We start from the raw sequence: 24,172 nt of genomic DNA on the forward strand, positions 1-24,172 counted from the left end.
AAATAAATGTGCAGATCGATGTAGTTGACACTGGCGCGATTAAGAGGACATTACTTAGCAACTCCTCCTCAGGTGCAAATACCAGCTCCCCCTATCCCTTGCGTTTGGACGGTAGTATATGCCAATCCGAGCGTGTGTTCGCGACTACGACGAGTCTGCCGCACTTCCGGCCAGATCGCCGGATATCCGCTGAGTGACCCTTACAAGTCCTTCTTGATCCTGAAGTGGAATAGGTGCCGCTGTTGCTGCTGGTGTTGAGTTCAGAACCGTAGCGGGTCATGGGGCTGGAGGACGAGCGAAAGATGCTGACCGGGTCCGGAGATCCCAAGGAGGTAAGGAAAGGCGACCGACTCGACTCTCTTCACTGCCCTGAGGCTCAAGACCTACCCCGCCAAAACACACCCGGGCCCCTGTTGGCCCTGGATTCGCCTCTAGAGTTTTCACAGTCACGATTGCTAGTTCCCTCGACCCTTCCCCAGAATTTGTCTACTCATCTTGAACAAGTAGATGACCACCCCTTTTTTGGGCTTGGTTTCCCCATTCTGTGAATGAGGTGAAGGTGTAACAGCGAAAATGCTGGGTCGCCTAAACTTTTGTAAAAACAGTATATTTTTAGCCAACCAGACGACCTGAGACCCTGGTTTGACAGGTGTAGGGGTCAAGTCGACCGGTCATAGTGCTTCTCTCCTCTCAGGTCAGGAATCCTGCCACATCTTAGATGGAGGCTGCGGAGATCTGGCCTTAACGCTAGTTTCTGTGAAGAAGTGGTTCCTTTTTTTTGGTAGGAGTTGGGGTGGGAGGTATATTTGGGGAATATGCCAGTGTAACTGCGATGATGGAAGAGGGAGCTCTATCCCGGAATAAGAATACCGGTATGATAATTATTGACTGCTTACTATTTCAAGTCTTTTTATGACTAATTCATTTAAGCCACACGATAGTCCTACGAGGTAAGTATTGGGTACTATTATGGTCTTTTTACAGATGAAAGACTAGTATAGAAAGGCTAAATATCTTCTCTAAGGACCACACTTTTAATCATGGATCGGGGAGTTGAACCCAAGCAGCATGGTTTCAGAGCCAAGACTTAGCCACGGTGCTACCCAGCTTTGTAGAGGTCATCTAGCTTTTGGTTTTCAATCACATTTCCTATCCTTTGTTCTCTAGTCACTTCGGGGCAGCTGTTCCGGGTTTATGGGTTCCGAATAGTTGGAAACTAGTTTATCCCATGATTTTTCCCTAGTCTTACTATTTTCAGAAAGGGGACCAGAACAAAATGGAGCCAGCCTCAGGAAGTTCAGCAGGAAGTATACCAGAAAGTTTAGTAGTGCTCACCACAGCAGATGAAAAAAAGAAGGTAGTCAGTTTTAAAATTAAGAAAGCTGAGGTCTTTGGGGCGCCTGGGTGGCTAAGTCAAGCATCTGCCTTTGGCTCAGGTCATGATCCTGGAGTCCTGGGATCTAGCCCTGCATCTGGCTCTCTGCTGAGTGGGGAGTCTGCTTCTCCCTCTCCCTCTGCTGCTCCCCCCGCTTGTCCTCTCTATATCAAACAAATAAATAAAATCTTAAAAAAAAAAGAAAACTGAGATCTTTTATGAAGAACGTATACTTTTGGGGCATTCTTTTTATTTAGTGTGACCTTGGTTTATGCCATTGACTGGAAATTTTACATGAAGTCCATATTCAGACTTAGTATTTGGAGTTGTTTTTCCAAAACATGCCATGATACTTTTGACACAGAATTATCAAAATGATCAATGTAGTAGCATTGCTAATAGGGAAATGATACAAAGGTCTTGCTTCTAGGATTCTAATTTCCGGTTTCTGAGGCAAAATAAATGATTTCAATTTTTTGGAAAAACTTTTTCAGTATGAGTTTTTTTAAAGAGCAAGGTTAAGAAACTAATGAAAAACTAGAGTTTGACATTCCCCAAATCTTCATGTTTAGAAGAGATCTTTGCTAATTGCAAGAATAAATAGCGTGAATTATAGTTGAACTTGCCTTAGCCCTCCCAGCTTTCATGAGGTTTGGTCTCTTCCGCAAAGGGCATGGTAGAGAATGAAGCAGATTGTGTTGTTGGAATTTTGAAAACATGAGGGATTGTTGAGTTCTTTTTATTTTCCTATATACTTTTTCCTTCTCTTCCCCCAGATGTGGGTATGTGCACGTGCAGGCAGGCAAACAGCTTACTCTTGACAGGTTAAAATATTGATCAGATTCTCCTGTGCCCCAGATTTTGGCCTATAATGATGCTCCCACAGGGACTTTTTTACACTGCCCTCCTTGGAAGAAAGGAAACTAAATTTGAGGTTGTATGCTTGAATCAGAAGTAGATAGGTGGGAATTGGTGTTTGAAAACTTGGGAATGGAGTGGTACTCTAGACCTTTGATTGACTTAATGCTGATAGTCTACTTAGGAGTCCTGGGAGTTCAGCAAGTCAAAAAGCAGTGACTGTAAACTAATCTAAAAACTAACCGTTTCTAGTTAAGCTCTGGCTAAAGAAAAGTTTAGGTTTGGCCATTTTTGTATTCCCAGTTCAAGTTCAGAGTCTAGAAAAAATGTTAGTTTTCCTCTTAACTTTGTTTAGTACTTTGTAAGTACTAAATTGAGCTGTTTCTCATAATACTAGTGCCTACCAGAATTTCAAACAAAGTAAGTTATATAGGTTCCATGTGAACATCAGCTTGAATCTGTATCAGAATATTTCTCAATGGGGCACCAGCTGGTTCAGTCGATAGAGCATGTGACTCTTGATCTTGGGGTTGTGGGTTCAAGCTCCACGTTCATCATCGTAGAGCTTTAAAAACAAAGAAAGAAAATATCTAATTAATGTTGTTAACTCTAAACTGGGAGCCCTTAAGGAGCTGTTGTGATTAATCAAATTACAGATATGAAAGTACTTTATAAACTTTATTTTATTTTATTTTATTTTATTTTTTTTTAAAGATTTTATTTATTTATTTGATAGACAGAGATCAGAAGTAGGCAGAGAGGCAGGCAGAGAGAGAGAGAGGAAGGGAAGCAGGCTCGCTGCTGAGCAGAGAGCCCGATGCGGGGCTCGATCCCAGGACCCTGGGATCATGACCTGAGCCGAAGGCAGAGGCTTAACCCACTGAGCCACCCAGGCGCCCCTATAAACTTTATTTTAAAGATTTTATTTATTTGAGAGAGAAACCAAGAGGGAACTAAGCAGGGGGGAGGAGCAGGAGGAGAGGGCGCAGCATACTCCCCCTGAGCAGGGAACCTGATGTGGGGCTGGACATGCAGCTGGATCGCAGGACGGTGGGACCACCACCTGAGCAGAAGGTGGAGGCTTAACCAGCTGAGCCACCCACGTGCCCTACTTTATAAACTTCAGTGTCCTACACACTAGGTTGTTGTTAATGAAAGTCAGGGAGTGTGTCCTTGTACTCAGGGTTTGTATTAATTAGGTATGGTAAGTTTACAGGCATGGAGACAACTGCTTTTTGGTTTGGTTTGGTTTGGAGACAACTGTTTTTGAAAGAAGAGTTTATTATGAGTCCCAAGAGAAGGCGGGGAGGGCCACACCAATCAGAGCCACCTGGAGAAGGGCCTGGACCACCCCCCCCCCCCCCCCCCACAGAAAGAGCAACGGAAACCAGACTCTTGGTTTCTGAGGGAAAGAGTGGGTGAGTCAGGATAGGCAAGCTCTGGCAAGTTTAGGATTGGATTATTTGGGTAATTTCTGTGGGTTCTGGGATATAGGTGTGGTCTCTAGCTGTTTGGTACTTGGCCCATAGGGTATTTAGGGCAGGAGCAATAATTGGTTTAGTTTAGGAGATAAAGGAAGTGATTGGTGATAGGGGTTTGGATTGATTGGTTCACATATGAAGGGTGTGTCCCCTGGCAGGGGCTTTCTCCCAGATTAGCAAAGCCCCTAAAATGCGAAAGCATCATAAAATAACAGAAAAATTTAAAACAACTAATACAGTGTTTATCCTCAGTAATTACATCAGTATGATTAGTAATATGTGTCCCAAGTTGCTGCTGACATTAATCTTGTTTTCCTTTTGTAGGAGGAAGAGGAGGAGGAGGAATTAGTGGTAAGAGCCGTCTAAGGTTTGGAACCATCTCAGTAAAAGGAAGTTTGAACTTAATGAAACTCTAAGGGCATTTTAAGGAGTCTTTATTTGACACCTTGAAGAGAATGGAAATGGAAAAAGCCTTTAATACTACTTCTTGTGCTGTGGAGTGTTTGGTGGGTGTGGGCCTGGGAAGCTGAGTCTATTTTCTGGGTTTGGAGCTTCTTCAGTCATGGTGTCAGGGAGCAGAGCAGCATCTTGAAGGCCTGGTATTCAATTATCTGTCTGCTCTTTGCGGTTTAATAAAGGACTCAGGAAGGAACTTTTATACAGTCCTTCTCCCTGTTAACATTGCCTTTCTAGCTGGGCAGCTGGGGTACATAGGCCTGGCTGTCATATGAGGGGAATTCAGATTCGCAGACATCACATATCCCCAAATGCTGTGTTAACATTTAAGGCCTCCTATAGATATACTTCAAGTTTGGCTAGGTTTCCTTTACCACCTTGTTTTTCAGATAGGACTGAGGCTTTCAGTGCATACTGGCAACCTTGGAAGGCAGGAATGTGAAACTTTCCCCTACTACTTAGCATCAGAATTGAATGGGAGACCCCATTCTCCCATTTCTGGCGGCAGTGTGGCTCTGCCAGCTGGCCTTCTGCACGGTAATTCAGAGGCAGCACCTTGGTTTGGTGGTTGTGTTAATCAAAGCAGATGGTTTGTGGGTCTCCTCCTAAAACCCCCATTTCCGTTCTTTTCTGTGTTTCTTCTTCAGGATCCCCTAACAACAGTGAGAGAGCAATGCGAGCAGCTGGAGAAATGTGTAAAGGCTCGGGAGCGGCTAGAGATGTGTGACCAGCGTGTATCCTCCAGGTCACAGACAGAGGAGGATTGCACAGAGGAGCTCTTTGACTTCCTGCATGCAAGGGACCACTGCGTAAGTCAGCCTAATCAGGGAGGGGAAAGCTTAGTGGCCAGGCAGACTTGGTGCTGACAGTTTGTCCATACTAGGGGCAGATCCAGCAATAAGCATTTACTTACTGGCCCATATATGTTAGGTACGGTGCCGAGCACTTTACATAAATAATCCACCTAATTCTGCTACTTTCCTGGAGATAGGTCTCATTAGCCCCATTTTACAGATAAGAAACTGAGGCTTAAAGAAGAGAAATAATGTCCCAACTTGGACTGCAAAACATTGGGGAAGCTGGATTTTGTACCTTTAAGCAACAGGCTATTCTTTAAAATCATTTATATACTCCAGTATGTCTTATATGTGCTAGTTGGTCCAAAAAGTTTTCTTTTCTTTTCTTTTTCTTTCTTTCTTTTTTTTTTTTTATTAAGATTTTATTTATTTGAGAGAGAGCAGGGGAAGGGGCAGAGGATAGGGGAGAAGCTGACTCCCTGCTGAGCAGGGAGCCCGACCCCTGACAGGGCTCAACCCCAGGACCATGGACCGAGCCACCCAGGTGCCCCCTTATTATTATTATTATTATTATTATTATTAAAGTAAATTTGACTCTCTTACATATGACAGATTTTTTTTTTTTTATTTAATTGACAGATCACAAGTAGGCAGAGAGGCAAGCAGAGAGAGGGGGGGAAGCAGGCTCTCTGCTGAGCAGAGAGCCCGGTGTGGGACTCGATCCCAGAACCCTGAGATCATGGCCTGAGCCGAAGGCAGAGGCTTTAACCCACTGAGCCACCCAGGTGCCCCACATATGACAGATATTTTAAATAAATTGCAGAGCAGGCAAAAGTTTGATGATTGCTTATATTAAAACCAATTGGTAGGGATAGGGCGGCTGGGTTATGGACATTGGGGAGGGGATGTGCTGTGGTGAATTCTGTGAAGAAATGTGTAATCCTGATGATTCACAGACCTGTACCCCTGGGACAAATAATATATGTTAATTAAAACAATTGGGTGCTTAATAAGCATATGAAAGGTGCTTAACACCATTAGCTCTCAGGGAAATACAGATCAAAACCACGATGAGATACCAGTTCATACCTGCTAGGATGGGTATAATCAAAAAGATAGGGAGAAATGGGTGAAGGGGGTCAAAAGGGAAAAATAAATGACTCTTTTCCCCCTGAAAAAAGTTAATGATCTCCACCCTACCAACTTTATGCTTCAACAATCCCAGGGATGCTGGCTGACTCAGTTGGTAGAGCACACAGCTCTTGATCTCAGGGTCTTAAGTTCAAGCCCCTGAATTGGGTGTAGAGCTTTCTTTAAAAAAAAACAAAAAAAAAAACAAACCAACTTCCAGTATAGGTGTTTTAATTCTATGATATAGAGTGGAAATACACAAATGTACATATACCCCTGCCCCATTAAACACGTTGTGACAAGGAGGATATTTTATAAAGATAGAAAAATCTAACTGAAATCATACTGCCTAGAGATAACCATGTTTTCTCATATATACTATCAGATTTTTAAACAAAAATGGAATCCAAATACATTTAATATAAAATATGAATAAAGGCATTATATTCCTTTTTCAACATAATTTTAGTGGAAAGAAGGAAAATTTATAAACAAAACATGCATCTGTAATTCTCCATATCCTTAAAAAATCGATCGGTGTTGTCAATATGGAGAAATTGCTGTTGGGGATGTAGATTGGAATAGCCCTATAGAAAACAGTCTGGCAGGTCTTCAAAAAGTTAAACATAGGGGCACCTGGGTGGCTCAGTTGTTAAGCGTCTGCCTTCGGCTCAGGTCATGATCCCAAGGTCCTGGGATTGAGCCCTGCATCGGGCTCCCCGCTCAGCGGGAAGCCTGCTTCTCCAACTCTCCCTCTCCCACTCCCCATGCTTGTGTTCCTGCTCTTGCTGTCTGTCTCTGTCAAATAAATAAATAAATAAATAAACCTTCATTTAAAAAAAAAAGTTAAACATCAAGTTAACATATGATCTAGTAATTCTCCTAGGTACGTATACTCAAGAGAAATGAAGACTTATGACTATACAAAAGCTTGTACACAAATATTCATAGGAGCATTATTCATAATAGCCAGAGAGTGGAAACAACATAAATGTTCATCAGTTGATAAGTAAATAAAATGTAATATATCCATATAATGGGATAGTATTTGGCAGTGAAAAGAAATGAAGCACTTTACTCAAAAAATTAAACTCTGCTATATGACCCAGCAATTTCCTTTCTGCTTGTATACCCCGAAAGAACGGAGACTGTTCAGTTGAACAGGTATTTGTGCATGCATGTTTATAGTAGCATTCATAATAGCCAAAGGGTAGAGCAATCCACCTGTCCATTGTGGTATATACCTATAATGAAATATTTAGCCTTAAAAAGGGAAGAAACTACGATGTGTAGCAACCTGTATGAACCTTGAAGACATGCTAAGTTACATAAACCAATCACAAAAAGACAAATATGTCATTCCACTTATGAGGCACCTAGAGTAATCAAATTCATGGACAGTGGAATGGTGGTTGCCAGGGGCTTCAGGGAGGGGGAAATGGGGAATTACTTAGTTTCAGTTTGGGAAGATGAAAAAATTCTGGAACTTGATAATTGCTGGACAGTATGAGTTACTTAATGCCACAGAAATACAGAGTTTAAAATAGTTAAAATGAGGGCACCTGGCAGGCTCATTCAGTGGAATTTGTGACTCCTAATCTCGGGGTTTTGTCGTAGACTTTAGTTAAAATGGTAAATTGTATGTTATTCAAATACTTTGATGAGACTAGCACTGGGTTGAAATGTAGAAATGAGACAGGCACAGTCCCTTCCTTTATTTAGTTGAACCAGCATAGGAGACAAGTAGAATACTTAACTCTTTGGGTATAACCTTCTCAGGATGGCCTTCACTAATCCTCTATTGAAAGCTGCTGCTTCCCCCCACCCCCAACCCCTTTTTTATTTCCTCAGAGCTTTTATCACTGTCAGAAGTTTACCTTAGGGGCGCCTGGGTGGCTCAGCGGGTTAAGCCGCTGCCTTCGGCTCAGGTCATGATCGCAGGGTCCTGGGATCGAGCCCCGTATCGGGCTCTCTGCTCAGCAGGGAGCCTGCTTCCCTCTGTCTCTCTCTCTCTGCCTGCCTCTCTGCCTACTTGTGATCTCTCTCTGTCAAATAAATAAATAAAATCTTAAAAAAAAAAAAAAAAAAAAAAAAGAAGTTTACCTTAGGTGTCTGTTACATTTCTCTTATTAGTCTCTACGTTTCCTAAGAGAAATACTGCCTGGTTTCCATTGTAGCTCACTCATCACCTAGAAGAGTTGCTGGCATATAGTAGATGTTATATAAATATTTGTTACATTAAAAAATATTGTGACATGGGAGGTATAAGTTCCTATGGGGAAGAATGAGGAGGGACAGATTTATGTGGGGATAGGAGTTTGTTTAGAGAAGGCTTACAAAGAATGACATGTAAACTAAGTTCTAAAGGAAACATAAAAGATTTTTTAAAAAGTAGAGAGTTCTGGGTAGAAGGGAGATCGAATTCAGGTAACTGAAGGTAGTCACTAGGCCTCAGGAGGGGTATGGGTGTGTGTGAATGCTGTGGAGAGAGGAGAGGCAGTAGTGTTCAAGGTCATGAAGGACCTTGTAAGCTATGACATTAAAGCTGCAGTTGATGACCATCTTTTCTTCCCCTCATCTAGGTGGCCCACAAACTCTTCAACAGCTTGAAATAAATGTGCTTACTTCACCCCAGCCTTCATCACCTGAGCATCAGGATATTTCATGGTTTTGACCATGCCATTTCTTCCTTATAAGTGTAACTATGTTCATGTGAACCTCATGGATTTTGGCTTAGGCAGGTAACTTCTATGTAATTAGCTGTGATTCTTCTTAATAAAGTCCAGTGATCTGCAGACCTGCAGCTTCTTTTTCTTTTCTTTTTTAATTTGAAAATTTTCAAACACAAGACTAGGTAGCACAATAATCAGCTCCCATGTACCCATCACCTAGCAAGCATGTGTGTGTGTTTTTTTTTGTTTTTTTTTTTTTTTATTTGAGAGAGAATGTACTGGGGGAGGGGGCAGAGAGACAAGGGGATTCTCCGCTGAGCAGAGCACCTGATGCGGGGCTCCATTCCAGGACCCTGAGATTGTGACCTGAGCCAAAGTCAGATGCTTACCCGATTGACCACTTAGGCTCCTGCAAGTATGTAACTCTTAATGATCAGGACTTTGAAAAAATTTACCTTGATGCCATTATCACAGTTAAAATGAACAGTGATGGCTTAATTTCATTGGATACCCAGTCCATATGAAAGTCTCCTACCACAGAAGTGTCTTTGTTTTTTTTTTTTAATTTGACAGAGATCACAAGTATGCAGAGAGGCAGGCAGAGAGAGAGAGGAGGAAGCAGGCTCACCGCTGAGCAGAGAGCCTGATGCGGGGCTCGATCCCAGGACCCTGAGATCATGACCTGAGCTGAAGGCAGAGGCTTTAACCCACTGAGCCACCCAGGCGCCCCCAGAAGTGTCTTTTTTGACAGTTTTTAGTTTCAGTGTCCAACAAGGCAGCTTTTAAAAAAAAAATTTTTTTTTTTAAGATTTTATTTATTTGACAGAGATAGAGGACAGGCAGGCAGAGAGGGAGGGAGAAGCAGGCTCCCCACTGAGCAGGGAGCCTGATGCGGGACCCTCGGATCATGACCCGAGCAGAAGGCAGTCATTTAACCAACTGAGCCACCCCAGGTGCCCCAACGCGGCTTTTTTCTTCAAAAAGATTTTTAGGGGCGCCTGGGTGGCTCAGTGGGTTAAAGCCTCTGCCTTCGGCTCAGGTCATGATCCCAGGGTCCTGGGATTGAGCCCCGCATCAGGCTCTCTGCTCAGCAGGAAACCTGCTTCCCTTCCTCTCTCTCTGCCTACCTTTCTGCCTACTTGTGATCTGTCTTTCAAATAAATAAAATCTTTAAAAAAAATTCTATAAAAAGATTCTTATTTATTTGAGAGTGAGTGAGAGAGAGTGTGTGCATGAATGGGGGAGGGGCAGAGAGAGAAGCAGGCTCCATCCCAGGACCCTGGGACCATGATGTGACCTGAAGGCAGATGCTTAACTAACTGGGCCACCCAGGCACCCCTCAAGGTTGCTTTTGAAAAATACACATTTTAAAAAGGAGTGAGAAGGATATAGGTTTGTGAGGGGTAGTATACTGGATTCCAAGAAGGGTCAGAAAAAGACACCTGGGGGGTTGCCTGGGTGGCTCAGTAGGTTAAAGCCTCTGCCTTCAGCTCAGGTCATGATCCCAGGGTCCTGGGATCGAGCCCCGCTTCGGGCTCTCTGCTCAGCAGGGAGCCTGCTTCCTCCTCTCTCTATGCCTGCTTCTCTGTGATCTCCGTCTGTCAAATAAATAAATAAAATCTTAAAAAAAAAAAGACACCTGGGTAGGCAGTGCTGACAATGGGAGATTGGTTACATACGTACAATGGTGGGGAGTCACCTGGTAAGTTAATATACTGGAAGTTAATAGATGCTAGCAGAGAACAGAGTTACAAATAGGGGAAAGGAAAAAAACCAGAAAGAACCCAACAGTGGTGAGGTATTCATAGACTAAATAGCTTACAATGTAAGTAAATATAGAGGCCAGTGTGTATGTAGGGAATACATATTTCTCTAGCTCAGCCCACAAAGAGGGCTTCACTCTCTAATAAAAGGAACCAGGGCTCCTTGGAGAAATGGATGATTCCAGGGCTGGCAAAGAACAAGATAAACCTGGAACGTTTTGTTGTTTGTTGCAGAAAGAAGAAAATGCTCAAAGAACAATGGGGGCACATCAGAAGTACACAAATGCCACTAGCCAAATCTAGAACAATGTGAGCATCAAAATATATGATAGTCTGGATTTAAACTCACTGAATATAATAATTCATGAATCCATACTAATAAATGAATCAAAAGTTAGGTGAAGAAGGTGATACATACTAATTACAGAAGGAGAATATACACACTATAGCATAACTGAAAGCTTACATTGCCGCTAAGGAGACAGTTTGAGGGACTTGTTTGTAAAAATGCAGTAAAGGGCCACTTGAACATAGAAGCTTTTTCAATCTGTTGTCCTAGCTATAGGAATGGCTAGCATTTCCCAACCATATCTGATTTAGAACCCATTTCACGGTGATGTATAATCTCACAAATACCTTTATAAAATGGTGGCATTGTATTTGTTGTATATAATCTGATTATTTCAAACATCTCATTAAAATTTCAAACATACGACAAAGCTGAAATTTTACGGTGAACATCCCTAAACTCATTACTCAGATTTTAGTGAATGGTTAGTAATGTGTTCATCAGTGTTACCAGAGAAAGGAGGAATTACCCAGAGAAATAGCTCCAGAATTCTGCTTAGAGGATGCTTGACTCTGTTGCTAAATATTAAGCTGCAAATGAATAGGGCAAAACTCTGAGTAGCCAGTTAATGAACTATTGGGTACCTATAAACTGAATAATTCCCAAAGTTAACAGAAGGCTGGGAGCTGTTTGAGTTTTGACCAACTAATGTGGGAAATTCCTATTGAACTTGTTGAACACCTGGAGCATTGAACTTGAACTCCAGAAGAGGGCGCATCAGCAGCAGGGGTAAAGTTAGCCCTAGAAAGAGGCTGCTCAAGATGGGCTATACCCCAACTTAAAAAGGAGCCTTGAAAGGATCAAGCTGATTCACAAAATACCTGACTGCCTGCCAGAACAAAGTCCAAGGTGTTTCAAAAGAAGTCAACAAAATCTAGCCTTCAACAATGTAAATTTCACAAAACCAAGCATTAATTAAAAAATCTCTTGACATGCAAAACAAAGGAGTCAAATGTGACCATAAGGAAAATAGTCAATAAAGACAGACACATGATGATGAGATGATAAAATAGTAGACAAGGACTTTGAAAGCACTATTACAAATATGCTCAAGGATTTAATGGAAATGAACATAATGAGAGAAGTGGAAAACATAAAATGAGTCAAAATTTTTAGAGCTTAAAAGTACAATCTTTGAGGGATCCTGGTGGCTCAAGTCAGTTAAGTGTCTGACTCTTGGTTTCGCCTCAGGTCATGATCTCAGTGTTGTGAGACTGAGCTCCAGATGGGTTCCTCGCTCAGCGCCAAATCTACTTAAAATTCTCTCCCTTGGGGCGCCTGGGTCGCTCAGTGAGTTAAGCCTCTGCCTTCGCCAGCTCAGGTCATAGTCTCAGGGTCCTGGGATCAAGCCCTGCATCGGACTCTGCTCAGCAGGGAGCCCTGCTGCTTTCCCCTCTCTCTGCCTGCCTCTCTGCCTACTTGTGACCTCTGTCTATCAAATAAATAAAATCTTGAAAAAAAAAAAATTCTCTCCCTTTCCCTCTCTCCCCCCCTTCACCTTGCCCCTAACTCAAGTGTTCTCTCTCTCTCAAAAAAAAAACCCCAATATCTGAAATTTAAAATTCACTTAAGACTGGAAAAGATTACACACTGAAGAAGAAAAAAAATAGGTATACTTGTATGTTCTTGAAGACACAGCAGCAGAAACTATAAAAACTTGAAACATAAGAGAAAAACACTAAAAATAGATGAACAAAGAAAAGGTGAGCTGTGAGATAATATCAAATTGGCCCAGAAAAGAGGGGAGGGGTGGTTGAAGGGAAGAGAGAAAAAAAATTTTTTTTAACCAAAATTACTTTTTTTTTTTTTAGATTTTATTTATTTGACTGAGAGAGAGAAATCACAAGTTGGCAGAGAGGCAGGCAGAGAGAGAGGGGGAGGAAGCAGGCTCCCTGCGGGGCAGAGAGCCCGACTCGGGGCTAGATCCCAGGACCCTGGGATCATGACCTGAGCCGAAGGCAGAGGCTTTAACCCACTGAGCCACCCAGGCGCCCCCCAAAATTACTTTTTTTAAAAAAAGTTTTATTTATTCATTTGAGAGAGCATGCATAGAGGGAGAATGAGAAGGAGGCTTCCTGCCGAGCAGGGAGCCCACTGCGGGGAATATGACCTGATCCAAAGGCAGATGCTTAACGACTGAGCCATCCAGGTGCCCTGAGATTCTTTTTTTTTTTTTTTTAATATTTTATTTATTTATTTGACAGAGATCACAAGTAGGCAGAGAGGCAGGCAGAGAGAAGGGGAAGCAGGCTCCCCGCTGAGCAGAGCCCGATGCGGGGCTTGATCCAAAGACCCTGGGATCATGACCAGAGCCGAAGGCAGAGGCTTTAACCCACTGAGCCACCCAGGTGCCCCGTGCCCTGAGATTCTTGATGATAGAGAACAAACTGAGGGTTCTTGTAGGGGAGGTAGGTGGGTGATGGGCTAGATGGATGATGGGCATTAAGAAAAGCACCTGCTGTGATGAGCACTGGGCATTATATATGTAAGTGATGAATCACTAAATTCTACTCCTGAAGCCAATATTACATTATATGTGTGTGTGTGTGTATATATATGTATATATATGTATATATATGTATATATATATATACATATATATATATATATATATATATATATATATATATATATATAATATAAGTAAGAACTTGAAAGAAACAAGGGGTGCCTGGGTGGCTCAGCTGTTAAATATCTGCCTTTGGCTCAGTCAGGATTCCAGGGTCCTAGGATCAAGGCCGAGATAGGGATCCCTGCTCAGTGGGGAGCCTGCTTCTCCTCTCCCTCTGCTGCTCCCCTCCTGCTTGTGCTCTCTCTCTGACAAATAAATAAATAAAATCTTAAAAAAAAAAAGAAAAGAAATGGGTAAATAGAATAGATATTTAATTTAAAAAATTTATTTAAAAGGTAGTTAGCAATAGGGGCACCTGGGTGGCTCAGTAGGTTAAGCCTCTGCCTTCGGCTCAGGTCATGGTCTCAGGGTCCTGGAATCCAGCCCGGCATCGGGCTCTCTGCTCAGCAGGGAGCCTGCTTCCCCCCCTCTCTCTGCCTACTTGTGATCTCTCTGTCAAATAGATGAATACAATCTTTAAAAAAAAAATAGTTAGCAATAAAAAGAACACATTAAGTAGAAAGAAAGAAATTATAAAGAAATATATGAAATAGAAAAGAAAGGAGAAAACCAACAAAACCACAAACTTTCTTTGTAGAATTCAATAAAATAAACCTCTAGAGTAGGCTGATAAAAGTACCCAAGAGAGGGGTTCCTGGGTGGCTCAGTCATTAAGTGTCTGCCTTCAGCTCAGGTCATGATCCCAGGGTTCTGGGATTGAGCCCCACATCCCACTCTCTGCTCAGCGGGAGCCTGCTTCTCCCTCTCCCTCCACTGTTCTCCTGGCTTGTGCATGCTCGTGTGCCTGTGCGTTCTCTCCCTCTCTGTCAAATAAATAAATAAAATCTTTAAAAAAAAAAAAAAAAGGTACCCAAGAGGGAAGACACAAATTAGCAATATCAGTGATGAGAGAGGGGACATTACTATAGATCATACAAATCAGGTCAGTAGCTCTTTCTCTGTAAAGATTCAGATAGCAAATACTTCCGGATTGTGGGGCCTATGATCTCTAGAGCAACTATTCATCTCTGTTGTTGTAGTAGTAAAGGAACCACAGTAAATGAAAAGTGTGGCTGTGTAAAAATAAAGCAGTATTTCAAAAATGGGCTGGAGGCTAAATTTGGCCTGTGCTGTATGTAGTTTGACACCCCTTGCCTAAACACCAAAAGGAAGAAATGTGCCGGATTACGTGAAATGAACAAATTCTTTGAAAGTCTCAAGTTGTTAAAACTTACAAGAAGAACTAGAAAATCCAAACAGCCCTATATCAGGGTTTCTCAAATTTTAGCAGTCTTGACATTTTGGGCTAGAAAATTCTTTATGGTGGGGGATAGGATTTGCAACAGTATTCCTGGCTTCAACCCACTAGATGCCAGAAGCACCACCTAGTTATAATAATCCGAAATATCTCCAGAGGTTACCAAGTGTCCCTTGGGGAAGGGGGCATCATCTCTGGTTGAAAATCACTGCTCTGTATTAATGAAAGACATTGAATTCATAATTAAAAACCTTCCCTTCCTCCTTACCCTGTACTCTCCACCCCTGCAAAATAAAAACAAAAGCAAAAAACACCCAAACACCCAACTCCAGGCCCCGAAGATTTCACGGCTGAATTCACAAGAATTTCAGAAAGAGGGTTGCCTGGCTGGCTCAGTCGGAAGAGCATGCGACTCTTGATCCTGAGATTGTGAGTTTGAGCCACATGTTGGGTGGAGAGATTACTTAAGTAAATAAAACTAAAATAATAATAATAATGGTTATTATTATTATTTAAAGAAGAAAGAATACCAATTCTATAAAAATTCTTTCAGAAAATAGAAGTGAAGGGATACTTCCCAAACTCATTTTTATGAGTTCAGCATTACCCCGACATCAAAATCAAAGATATTACAGAAAGAGAAAATTCAGGTCAATATTTTCCATGAACACAGATGCAAGAATGTAACAATATATAAAAAGAAGAATACATCATGAATTTGTACTTTTTTTTTTTACAGGAATGCAAAGTTGGTTCATCATTTGAAAATAAGTCAATATAATTTAACATATTAACATTAACAATAAAGCAGAAAAAACATACGATCAACTCAATAAATGCAGGAAAAGCATTAGAAGAAAGTCAACAACCATTCATGGTTTTTAAAAAAATCTTAGCAAATTAGGAAAGAAGGCAACTTTCTCAATCTAGTAAAGGACACCTGTTGTAAAGAAAAAAAAAAACTATAGTTAACATCATATACAATGATGAACTACTGAATGCTTTCCTCCCAAAGAATGGGCACAAAAGTCAGTCTACTAAAAAAAAAAAAAAAAGTAATAGTAATAGTAATTACCCCCTGTATTGAACAGTGTACTGTAAATTATAAACAGTAAAATAATAATTATAAACAGTAAAATAAACAGTGTACTGTAAATTATAAACAGTAAAATAATCCAAAAGAAAAAAAAGGAATTCAGACTGGAAAGAAGTAAAAGTGTCTTTATAGAAGACATAACTTAGAATGTGCATAGAAAAGGTGAAAATATTTCCAGAAAAGTTACCAAAACATAATTTAGCTTAGCAGGGTCTCAGGATATAAGATCATTAGACAAAAATCAATCATATTTTAATGGCATTCTCTTGAAAAATGAACAAAGTAAGCCTGTCACTTCAAGGAAAACAATTGATAGTACTAGTTGCCAGAGATAAAAATTGACCTTTCAAGTAAAATTAGAATTTGGAGGGGTGCCTGGCTGGCTCAGTTGGTAGAGTATGCAACTCTTGACCTCAGGATTGTGGGTTTGAGTCCCACTTGGGCATAGCAATTATTTAAAATAAATAAATAAAATAAATTAGGATTTTGAAAAACTTACACCCATTACTGTGAACTTAACAGCTTTCTAATATTTCAAGACTTTTCTTTTCTGATGAGATTAGTAGTGATATTAACAAATGTGGTTTTTGATATTGTATAATGAAATGTGAAAACATATGGTAGATAAGCAGGACTCAGTGAACTTGGTAATTTCCAAATAACCACTGTATGATGTGACAGAATCAAGCTTGGGTAAAAGATTCATTCTAACTACAAGACAGATCAATGGATCTCTGTAACAGAGTATGAAAAGTCCTTTGATATGGTTTCAGATTCCACACTGCCACTAACTTTTAAGAAAACTACCATATGTTAAATTTTGACATAACATCTAAGAATATTCAGTTATCTACCTAGGCTATTAAAATATTCCTCTTGGGGCACCTGGTTGGCTCAGCGGGAAGAGTGTGTAACTCTTGATCTCAGGGTCATGAGTTCGAGCCCTATGTTGGGTGAAGAGATTTCTAAACACAAATAAAAACTTAAAAAAAATACCCCTCTCTTTTCTATCTATCTATCTGTGTGAGGCTGGATTTTCTACATATACTTTCACTAGAACAACAATGAGAATCTAACTTTCTATTAAGCCAGACATTAATTTGCCAGAGATTTGTAAAATAATGAATCTGTAACTCTTCTGACTAAATTTCTTTTAGAAAACTCTATTTTTCATAAAGACATCTATATTAACATACAATGGATTTACTATTGTTATTTTTAATGAATATTAAAATTTTTTTGCTTTCATTTCTAATCTGGCAAATATTGATAGACAAAACAAATAAAAATTAATAATTCTTAATTTTTAAGAATGTAAAGGGGGGGGTGTCTGGGTGGGTCAGTTGGTTAAGCGTCTGCCTTGGTCTCAGGTCGTGATCCCAGGCATAGGGCTCCCTGCTCAGTGAGGAGTCTGCTTCTGGAGTCTGCTTCTCCCTCTCCCTCGGCCCCTCCACCTCCTACCCGCTCATGCTCTCTCTCTCTCAAGTAAATTAAAATCTTGAAAAAAAAATTTTTTTAAAGAGTGTAAAGGCATCCCAAGACCAGAATTTTGAGAATGATTGATATAGTCCAACCCTCTCTCTCTTGATCCCTTATTTTATAGATGGGCAAACTGAGGAGGCTGGGGGTTGGGAGGGGTCCTTCACAGGGAATGGTGATTGTGGTCCTGATACTCCATATTTGGTATAAACCTTTGAGAACAGGTATTCTGGGACACCTCCTGTTTAGTGTGTTCGAGCTGTTCCCTGGATCCTAATCTGGATTTAAATATCATGAGCAGTTCTTTTTTTCATTTCCTTTTCTTCCCTCTTTCCTTTCCTTTCTTTTCTTTTTTTTCTTTCTTCCTCTCTTTCTCTTTCTTTTTTCTTTCTTTCCCTCTTTCTCTTTATTTCCATCTTTATTTCGGTGCAAAAAGGTGTTTTTATTATGGCACGGGGACAGGACTGGTGGGGAGAAAGAGCTGCCACGAACTTTAAAAAAAAAAAAAAGCCTTTTCTCTATGCATGTATCTCCCTCCATCTTACAACTGCTAGGTCCCTGTAACAAACTTCTCATCTTTCACTCACTCGTTCATTCAATCAATATTAATTGAGACCCAAATATGTGCCATCCAGAGTCCTAGGTGCTGATAATTCAACAATGAATAAACGAAATCCCTGATTTTTAAAATCTTATATTCTAGTAAGGGGAAAAACAGTAAAAGTTGTCCAGAACTTGTAAATGGGCAGAAGAGAATTACTGGGGGCTCCTTCACCACAGTGCTAAGGTATACCTTTTATAGATTTTATATTGACCAGGCTACTGCAAAACTTTGTAGGGGTAAAGGTAAACTTGTAGAAAACCAATGGCAATGCAAATGATTCCTAGCCATGGTAATGTAATTGAATTTTGATCAGTAGAGATGGAACTGATTTCTATATCATAGAAGCAATAACCCCAAACATCACAGTTTATTACTTAATAAGATATTAATGTTTTTGCAACTATTAGCAAATTCATTTCAGTATTCCTTTGGCTGATAACCTAAATCTCTGAAACTCAAAGTTTCATTTGAACAAGTCTTACCATCTAACTGGTTCCCTCATTATTTATGATAATAACGGAGGAACAGTTTATTATGATGAATAAAATCTTTGGCATTGTGTTCATTTTATCTTTGTATAAGAATTATGTTTCAAATCTTTTGAAAATTATAGTTTAGCAGACTGTGTGAAAAAATACATATAATAAAAAAGCAGGTTAAGAGGACAGCTGTTTACTGGTGGTGTAGCATGTACTAGTTTAAATGGATGGGGCCAACCAATCAAGAAGTCCTGTAATTCTCTCTGAATTGTAAGTGGAATCAATCCTTTTCTATCTTCACTGGCACTACACTAATCCAGACCTCTCATCTGATCTCCCTGACCTAATCCTATTTACTCCAATCATCTACTGTCAGATGGTTTTTCTTTTTTAGTGATAAACACAAGATTCTATTTGTGATATTTAAGGTTTTGGTAACTACTCCTGTAAATGTGGAAATAAAGGTGTATGTTTTTCACTGGAACTTTACAACTCACATTAAGAACAATACAGTTTGAGGGGCGCCTGGGAGGCTCAGTCATTCAGCGTCTGTCTTAAGCTCAGGTCATGATTCCAGGGTCCTGCTCAAGACCTTCCCGTGCGGCAGGAAGCCTGCTTTCTTCCTCTCCCACTCTCCCTGCTTGTGTTCCCTCTCTCGCTATTTCTCTCCCTGTCAAATAAATAAAATCTTTTTTAAAAAAAGATTTTATTTATTTGAGAGAGAGAGAACACAAGAAGGGAGAGGGCCAGAGGAAGAAGCAGACTCCCCGATGAGCAGGGAGCCCAATGCGGGATTCCATCCCAGGACTCCAGGATCATGACCTGAGCCAAAAAGGCAGTCGCTTAACCAACTGAGCCGCCCAGGTGCCCCCAAATAAATAAAATCTCAAAAAAAAAAAAAAAAAAGAGTAATACAGTTTGAGCAAAGGTTAAACATTCCCTCATTCATTTGTAGCTTTGACATTTCACAATCCATAAAATACTGGAAAAGCTCTAGTGCTACAAGGGTTCTTCACCACTTCTCATTTTCTATGGCACCGAAGAGATTGCTGTCTTAAAATTCACACTTGGCTTCATCACTCCTGTAACTCCAGTACAAATGTACCCAAATTTCCTGCCTTCTGAAAGCGGTATGACTCTTTGATGAGTTTGAGATAGTGGCTGATTACGTTTGAATACTTAAGCTCCACTGGCTGACAGCTCGCATCTGTACTTCTGACTCAGTACCTAGAGATCAGAGGTCCCCATGACCCCCTCCTTGGGCTCTAGCAACTTGCTGGAGGAGCTTATAGATCTCGGGAGACCCGTTTCTTACTAGATCACTTGTTTATTATTAACGGATATAACTTAGGGCAGTCGGATGGAAGAGATGCACAGTGCAAGGTATAGATAGGGAAAGGACACGGGGCTTCCATGCTCTTTCCCAGCCCTTCGGTATATTCACCAACCGGTAACCTCCCAGATGATCATTTAAAAAAAAACAACACCTATTTGATCATAACCTTCCCTTCTAATTGGCTCCCTATGGTGGAGTCAACTTTTGTGGCGCCTACAGCTTACACAATTCGAGGGCCCTCTTTAAGAAAAACAATACAATATTAAGGACAGGGCCTTGGAAGGCGCATTGCAAATGACAGGTTCTGAAACTTCAAGCTTAGTTAGCTTCTCTATAAATCCGCCTCAGCCCACAAATCTGTCCTCGTTTTTCTCCACCTTAGACTCTTTGTCTGTGCAACTTCTGGTTGGAAGGTCCTTCCCGCCCCTTTTTGCCTGGCTAACTCTTTCAATACTCAACTGCCAGCTCCTAGTCCTCTCCTATCCCCCAACTGGATTAGAGGCCTTTACGGAGTCTCTCCCCATGCTCCTGGCATCCAGGCAGAGCCATCTCTTTCTTTCTTTCTTTTCTTTTCTTTTTTTTTTTTTTTAAGATTTTTAATTATTTATTTGACAGAGATCACAAGTAGGCAGAGAGGCAGGCAGAGAGAGAGAGGAGGAAGCAGGCTCCCTGCTGAGCAGAGAGCCCGATGCGGGGCTTGATCCCTAGGCCTGAGCCGAAGGCAGAGGCTTTAACCCACTGAGCCACCCAGGCGCCCCCAGAGGCATCTCTTTCTGTGCCAGCGGTTGCTCTTTCCCAACACCCACAGATTCCTGGCGGGGCGCGGTTTGCACCTGTTTTACAAAGGTGGGCTGAGTCCCGGAAGAGAGACTGCCGCAGTTCCCTCCTCTTTCCGCCCGGATTGGCGCCACCATCTTTCCGGAACCCGCGAGTCCGCCCGTCGCGGTTCCGGTCGGAATTACTCGGCAGCGCACGCTGATATGGCTGCGCTGGTTGTGAGAAGCGCTCGGGACGTGCTGAAGCGTGCACACCTCGCGACCATCCCGCGGAGACATCGACATAAGAAGAAATGGGTAAGGTCCGGCCGTTGGCCCAGAAGGGAACAGCGACAGCGGCCTTCTGCCGGGAAGCTTGTTCAGCCCCGCACTTCCAGCCCTCCAACTGGTTCGCAACGCCGGCGCCGCTGGAACGCCTTCGGCCTCTTTTCCCCGCCCCTCAGGGGGCGTCACTAGGCTCCTCCCTTTCACGTCTGTTACGTTTTCGCTTCTATCCGCCCTTTTGTTTCGTCACAAGGCTTGGGTGGTCGCTCGCGTAAAGTATGAGCCCTCCCGACTCCGCCCCTCTAAGTTACGTCATCACCACCGCCCACATTCTTTCAGTTATGTCACTGCCCCTTGTTCCCCGGCTCTCGGTTACCTTCCCCTTGGCCCCCACTACCCCTTCCACTTCCCCTCCTCCCTCTCCCCTCCCTCTCCCCTCCCTCCCTACCCGGTTCCCCTCTATCTCCCTCCCTCCATGACCTCTTCTCCGCCTTTCCTCTTAGAACTTTCAGCCCGGCCGCCCTCACCTCTCGAAAAATGTTTTAGCGACAGCCCCTACCTTGCTGGGTCTCCGCCGCCCTCCCGGAAAGGATTCAACCCCATCCTCACCCTCGAGCTGCCTCTCGCACCCAGGAAAGGTTACAGTGATCACCCTGACCACGCTCCTGGCCTTTCCCCAAACCCAGGCAAAGCGTGCAGCGACTCCCCTCTCCCCCTGGACTCTCCCAACTTCTCCAGAGACCCATTCTGTGGCCTCACCTGTAGGCCTGGAATTTCTTCCCTAATCGCCACGCCCCCCTCCCTACCCCGACTGATTCCCTCCGCACCCCCACCGCCTCCCTCCCCACCTCCACAGCCTCCCCTGCGCCCCAGGAGATGTTCTTTTGAACCCTGTTCTCCACTCCTTGGAAGGCCTTTCTGCCGCGAGCCTATCCTCTCGTGTTCGCCCCCTTCGAGCCCTTGTTTTGATCGGTTCAGCCTTCTGGGGTCACCCCCTGTTCGTCCACGGAGCCCTTATTGCAGCTGGATCAGCCCCCCGCGAATACCGCGTCCCTGTCCCCGAAGCCCTTGCATTGACCAGCAGACTTACCTCTGTTATTGTGGTGGATATCCTTCAGCCCTGGTAACTAGCCCGGGGACTTCCCCTTCTCTTGCTCATCGGCCCGTGAGAACCAGTCCCGTGACTTCTCCTATGCTCCCTCATGGGCCTTTGGAAACTGGCCACATGATTTCATCTTCCATTACTCCTGGGTCCCAGGGAACTTGCCCCATCACTTCACCTACTCTTACTCATAGGTCCCTGGGAACTGCCCTCGTTATTTCACCTCCTCTTGCTCACCGGGCGGTGGAAATTAGATCTGTAGTTTCCCCACCCCTTTCTCACAGGGTTTTGGAAACTGGGCCCGTGATCTCCCCTCTGCTCTGTCCCTGGTCTTCAGGCAGAAGTTATAATGACCCTCCACCTTCCCCAACATCTTCCCCACTCACTGACAGCTTTTGCCATAGCCTCCTTAAGCCTCCAGACCCTTGTGAACCTAAACCACAGCTTGACCTGCCCCTTGGGAAAAATTGCTGTGGCTCCCCACTTTCTTCTCAGGCAGGCACATCTGGCTCTCCCAGCTCACCTCAGGAGGGCTCTTTTCACTATTCCCATATTTCTCAAGAGACCCACATACCTGCCCCTGGGAGCCCGTGTTGTGCCCTCCGCCTGCCTGCTCAGAGTACTTGTTCTCCTTGCTCACCTCAGTCCCAGGCTCCCGTGAAGCCTTGCTTTGAGTCCATTTTCACCTGGGAGACTGGTGGGAACTCTTGCCTCTTTGTAGAGCCAGGCACCGCGATTTCTTGTCCTCCCTGCCCCAAGGAACCGCCTCTTTCCCTGTCCTCTCATTGTCCTTATTCTGTCTTCTCCTTCCCTTCACCCCTGAGCAACCAGTTTATATCTCCACCCCAGTCACCCCCCCGCAGAAGCTATAATGAACCCCCTTTTCCTACCCCAGCTGGCCCACAAGTGAAGTCCCCCAAATCCACAGAGTTAAAACAACCACGTGCTCTCCACAGATGTCGCTCCCTGATCATCCCTCTCCAGCACACTACTCTTGACCTCCCCAGACCCCCTAAGGCCTGTGCCTCTCCTCCACCTCCCTCCCACCCTTCTGGTCCTTCTTGTACGGTGACATCCTTTACCACTTGCTCAAATCCCTGCCCTAAAGAACTTCCCCAAGGAACTCCCTTACCTACTGTGATCCCTAGAACTCTTAAACCTGTTCTCCCCACTTGTCTTCCCCTTCGCCTTCCTTTTTGTCCCGTCCCACCCAGTAGTTGCGTTCAGAGCACCTCCTGTGGACTTCCTGTAGGACCCCCGTGTAGTACCCATATATATTCTGTGGTTCCCCCGACCTCTGATCCTTGCCCACTCCTTGGTCCCCCTCAGTGTCATAAACTGACCATGGTGCCCCCCTGTGGCACCTTTAGCGCTCCCAGGGGCCCACCCCAACCTCATTGCCAGCCTGTGCCACCTCCCTGTTCCACCCACATCTATTCTTTTATCCCATTGCGAACACCCTTTGATCCTCAAAGTTTACCCATTGCCCCCCAAGCCCGGGGCCATCCTATGGCCTGTGATACTATGCCCTGTGGCCTCCATGTCTACTCTGTGGCTCCTCGAGGCTGCTGCAAAGAGACCCCCAAGGTTCCCTATAGCTGTCCTTTGCCTTCGACGAAGACTTCCAGCTGTAGCACTGATCTCAGCTGTGGTTCAGCTGTTGTTATCAGTGAGTGCCAGAGTAGTGACAACCAGAGCAAAAAGACCCACCAAGGCAGAAATCGGAGCCAGGCTGAGAATACCCACCACACCAGAAGAAGTCGAAGTCAAAGCAAGAGTCTCCGTCCTCAAAGAAGTCAGAGCCGGAACGGGAGTCCCAGTAGCAAGAGAAGTCGGAGCCCGAGCAGTAGTCCCCATCAAAGCCCAAGTCAGGATAAGAGCGAGGGTCTTCAATGTAGTGGAAATCAGGGCCAGAGTGAGAGTTCTCAACGGAGCAAAGGCCAGGGCATGGGCAAGAGTACCCTCCATGACAAAAGTCAGAGTGGAAATAAGAGTCCTCGCCACGGCAAAAGGCGGGGCCACAGCAAAAGTCCCCACCAGAGCAGGAGCCGGAGCAAGAGTCCTCGCCCTGCCAAAAGTCATGGTCGGAACAAGAGTCCCCGCCATAACAAGAAATGAGGGCCAGAGGAAGATTTCTGCCCAAACCAAAATGTGGGCCAGAGCGAAATGAACAGACAGTAATAGGACTAGCCCAAGAGGACTAGTAATAGCCCAAGTGAGGGTCCCGGCTGTGGCAACGTGGACAGAACTGAGGACCCCTCAGAGGACGTCTTCATTTTCCTTTT

At 43.4% G+C, this 24,172-nt stretch overlaps 2 protein-coding genes and 1 long non-coding RNA gene across 5 annotated transcripts; 2 read left to right on the forward strand and 1 right to left on the reverse strand.

The window, feature by feature from the left end:
* Positions 1-134: 134 nt before the first annotated feature.
* Positions 135-8,896, forward strand: LOC116879413 (cytochrome b-c1 complex subunit 6, mitochondrial). Of its 3 annotated transcripts, XM_032877676.1 has the most exons (5): positions 166-332; positions 4,039-4,065; positions 4,560-4,707; positions 4,818-4,979; positions 8,681-8,896. In XM_032877676.1, exons 3-5 carry the CDS (start codon positions 4,645-4,647, stop codon positions 8,711-8,713), a joined length of 258 nt encoding a protein of 85 aa, XP_032733567.1. In that variant the 5' UTR covers positions 166-332; positions 4,039-4,065; positions 4,560-4,644; the 3' UTR covers positions 8,714-8,896. The 3 variants fall into 3 exon arrangements, with proteins under 3 accessions (XP_032733566.1, XP_032733569.1, XP_032733567.1); XM_032877675.1 differs by lacking the exon at positions 4,560-4,707 and having other exon boundaries at positions 135-332; XM_032877678.1 differs by lacking the exons at positions 4,039-4,065; positions 4,560-4,707 and having other exon boundaries at positions 165-332.
* LOC116879414 lies at positions 7,941-8,681 on the reverse strand. The gene is made up of 2 exons (XR_004385014.1): positions 8,202-8,681; positions 7,941-7,975 (listed from the first exon to the last, which is right to left on the reverse strand). It is a non-coding gene; the product is annotated as an uncharacterized LOC116879414 (long non-coding RNA).
* Positions 8,897-21,230: 12,334 nt separating the features above from the next.
* LOC116879407 (sperm head and tail associated protein-like) lies at positions 21,231-24,171 on the forward strand. Its single transcript, XM_032877669.1, has one exon. It carries the CDS (start codon positions 21,261-21,263, stop codon positions 24,003-24,005), a length of 2,745 nt encoding a protein of 914 aa, XP_032733560.1. The 5' UTR covers positions 21,231-21,260; the 3' UTR covers positions 24,006-24,171.
* Position 24,172: the final 1 nt, after the last annotated feature.

The sequence above is a fragment of the Lontra canadensis genome, unplaced genomic scaffold, assembly GCF_010015895.1.
Source record: "Lontra canadensis isolate GAN:19392208 unplaced genomic scaffold, GSC_riverotter_1.0 scaffold60, whole genome shotgun sequence".
Taxonomy (NCBI): Eukaryota; Metazoa; Chordata; class Mammalia; order Carnivora; family Mustelidae; genus Lontra; species Lontra canadensis.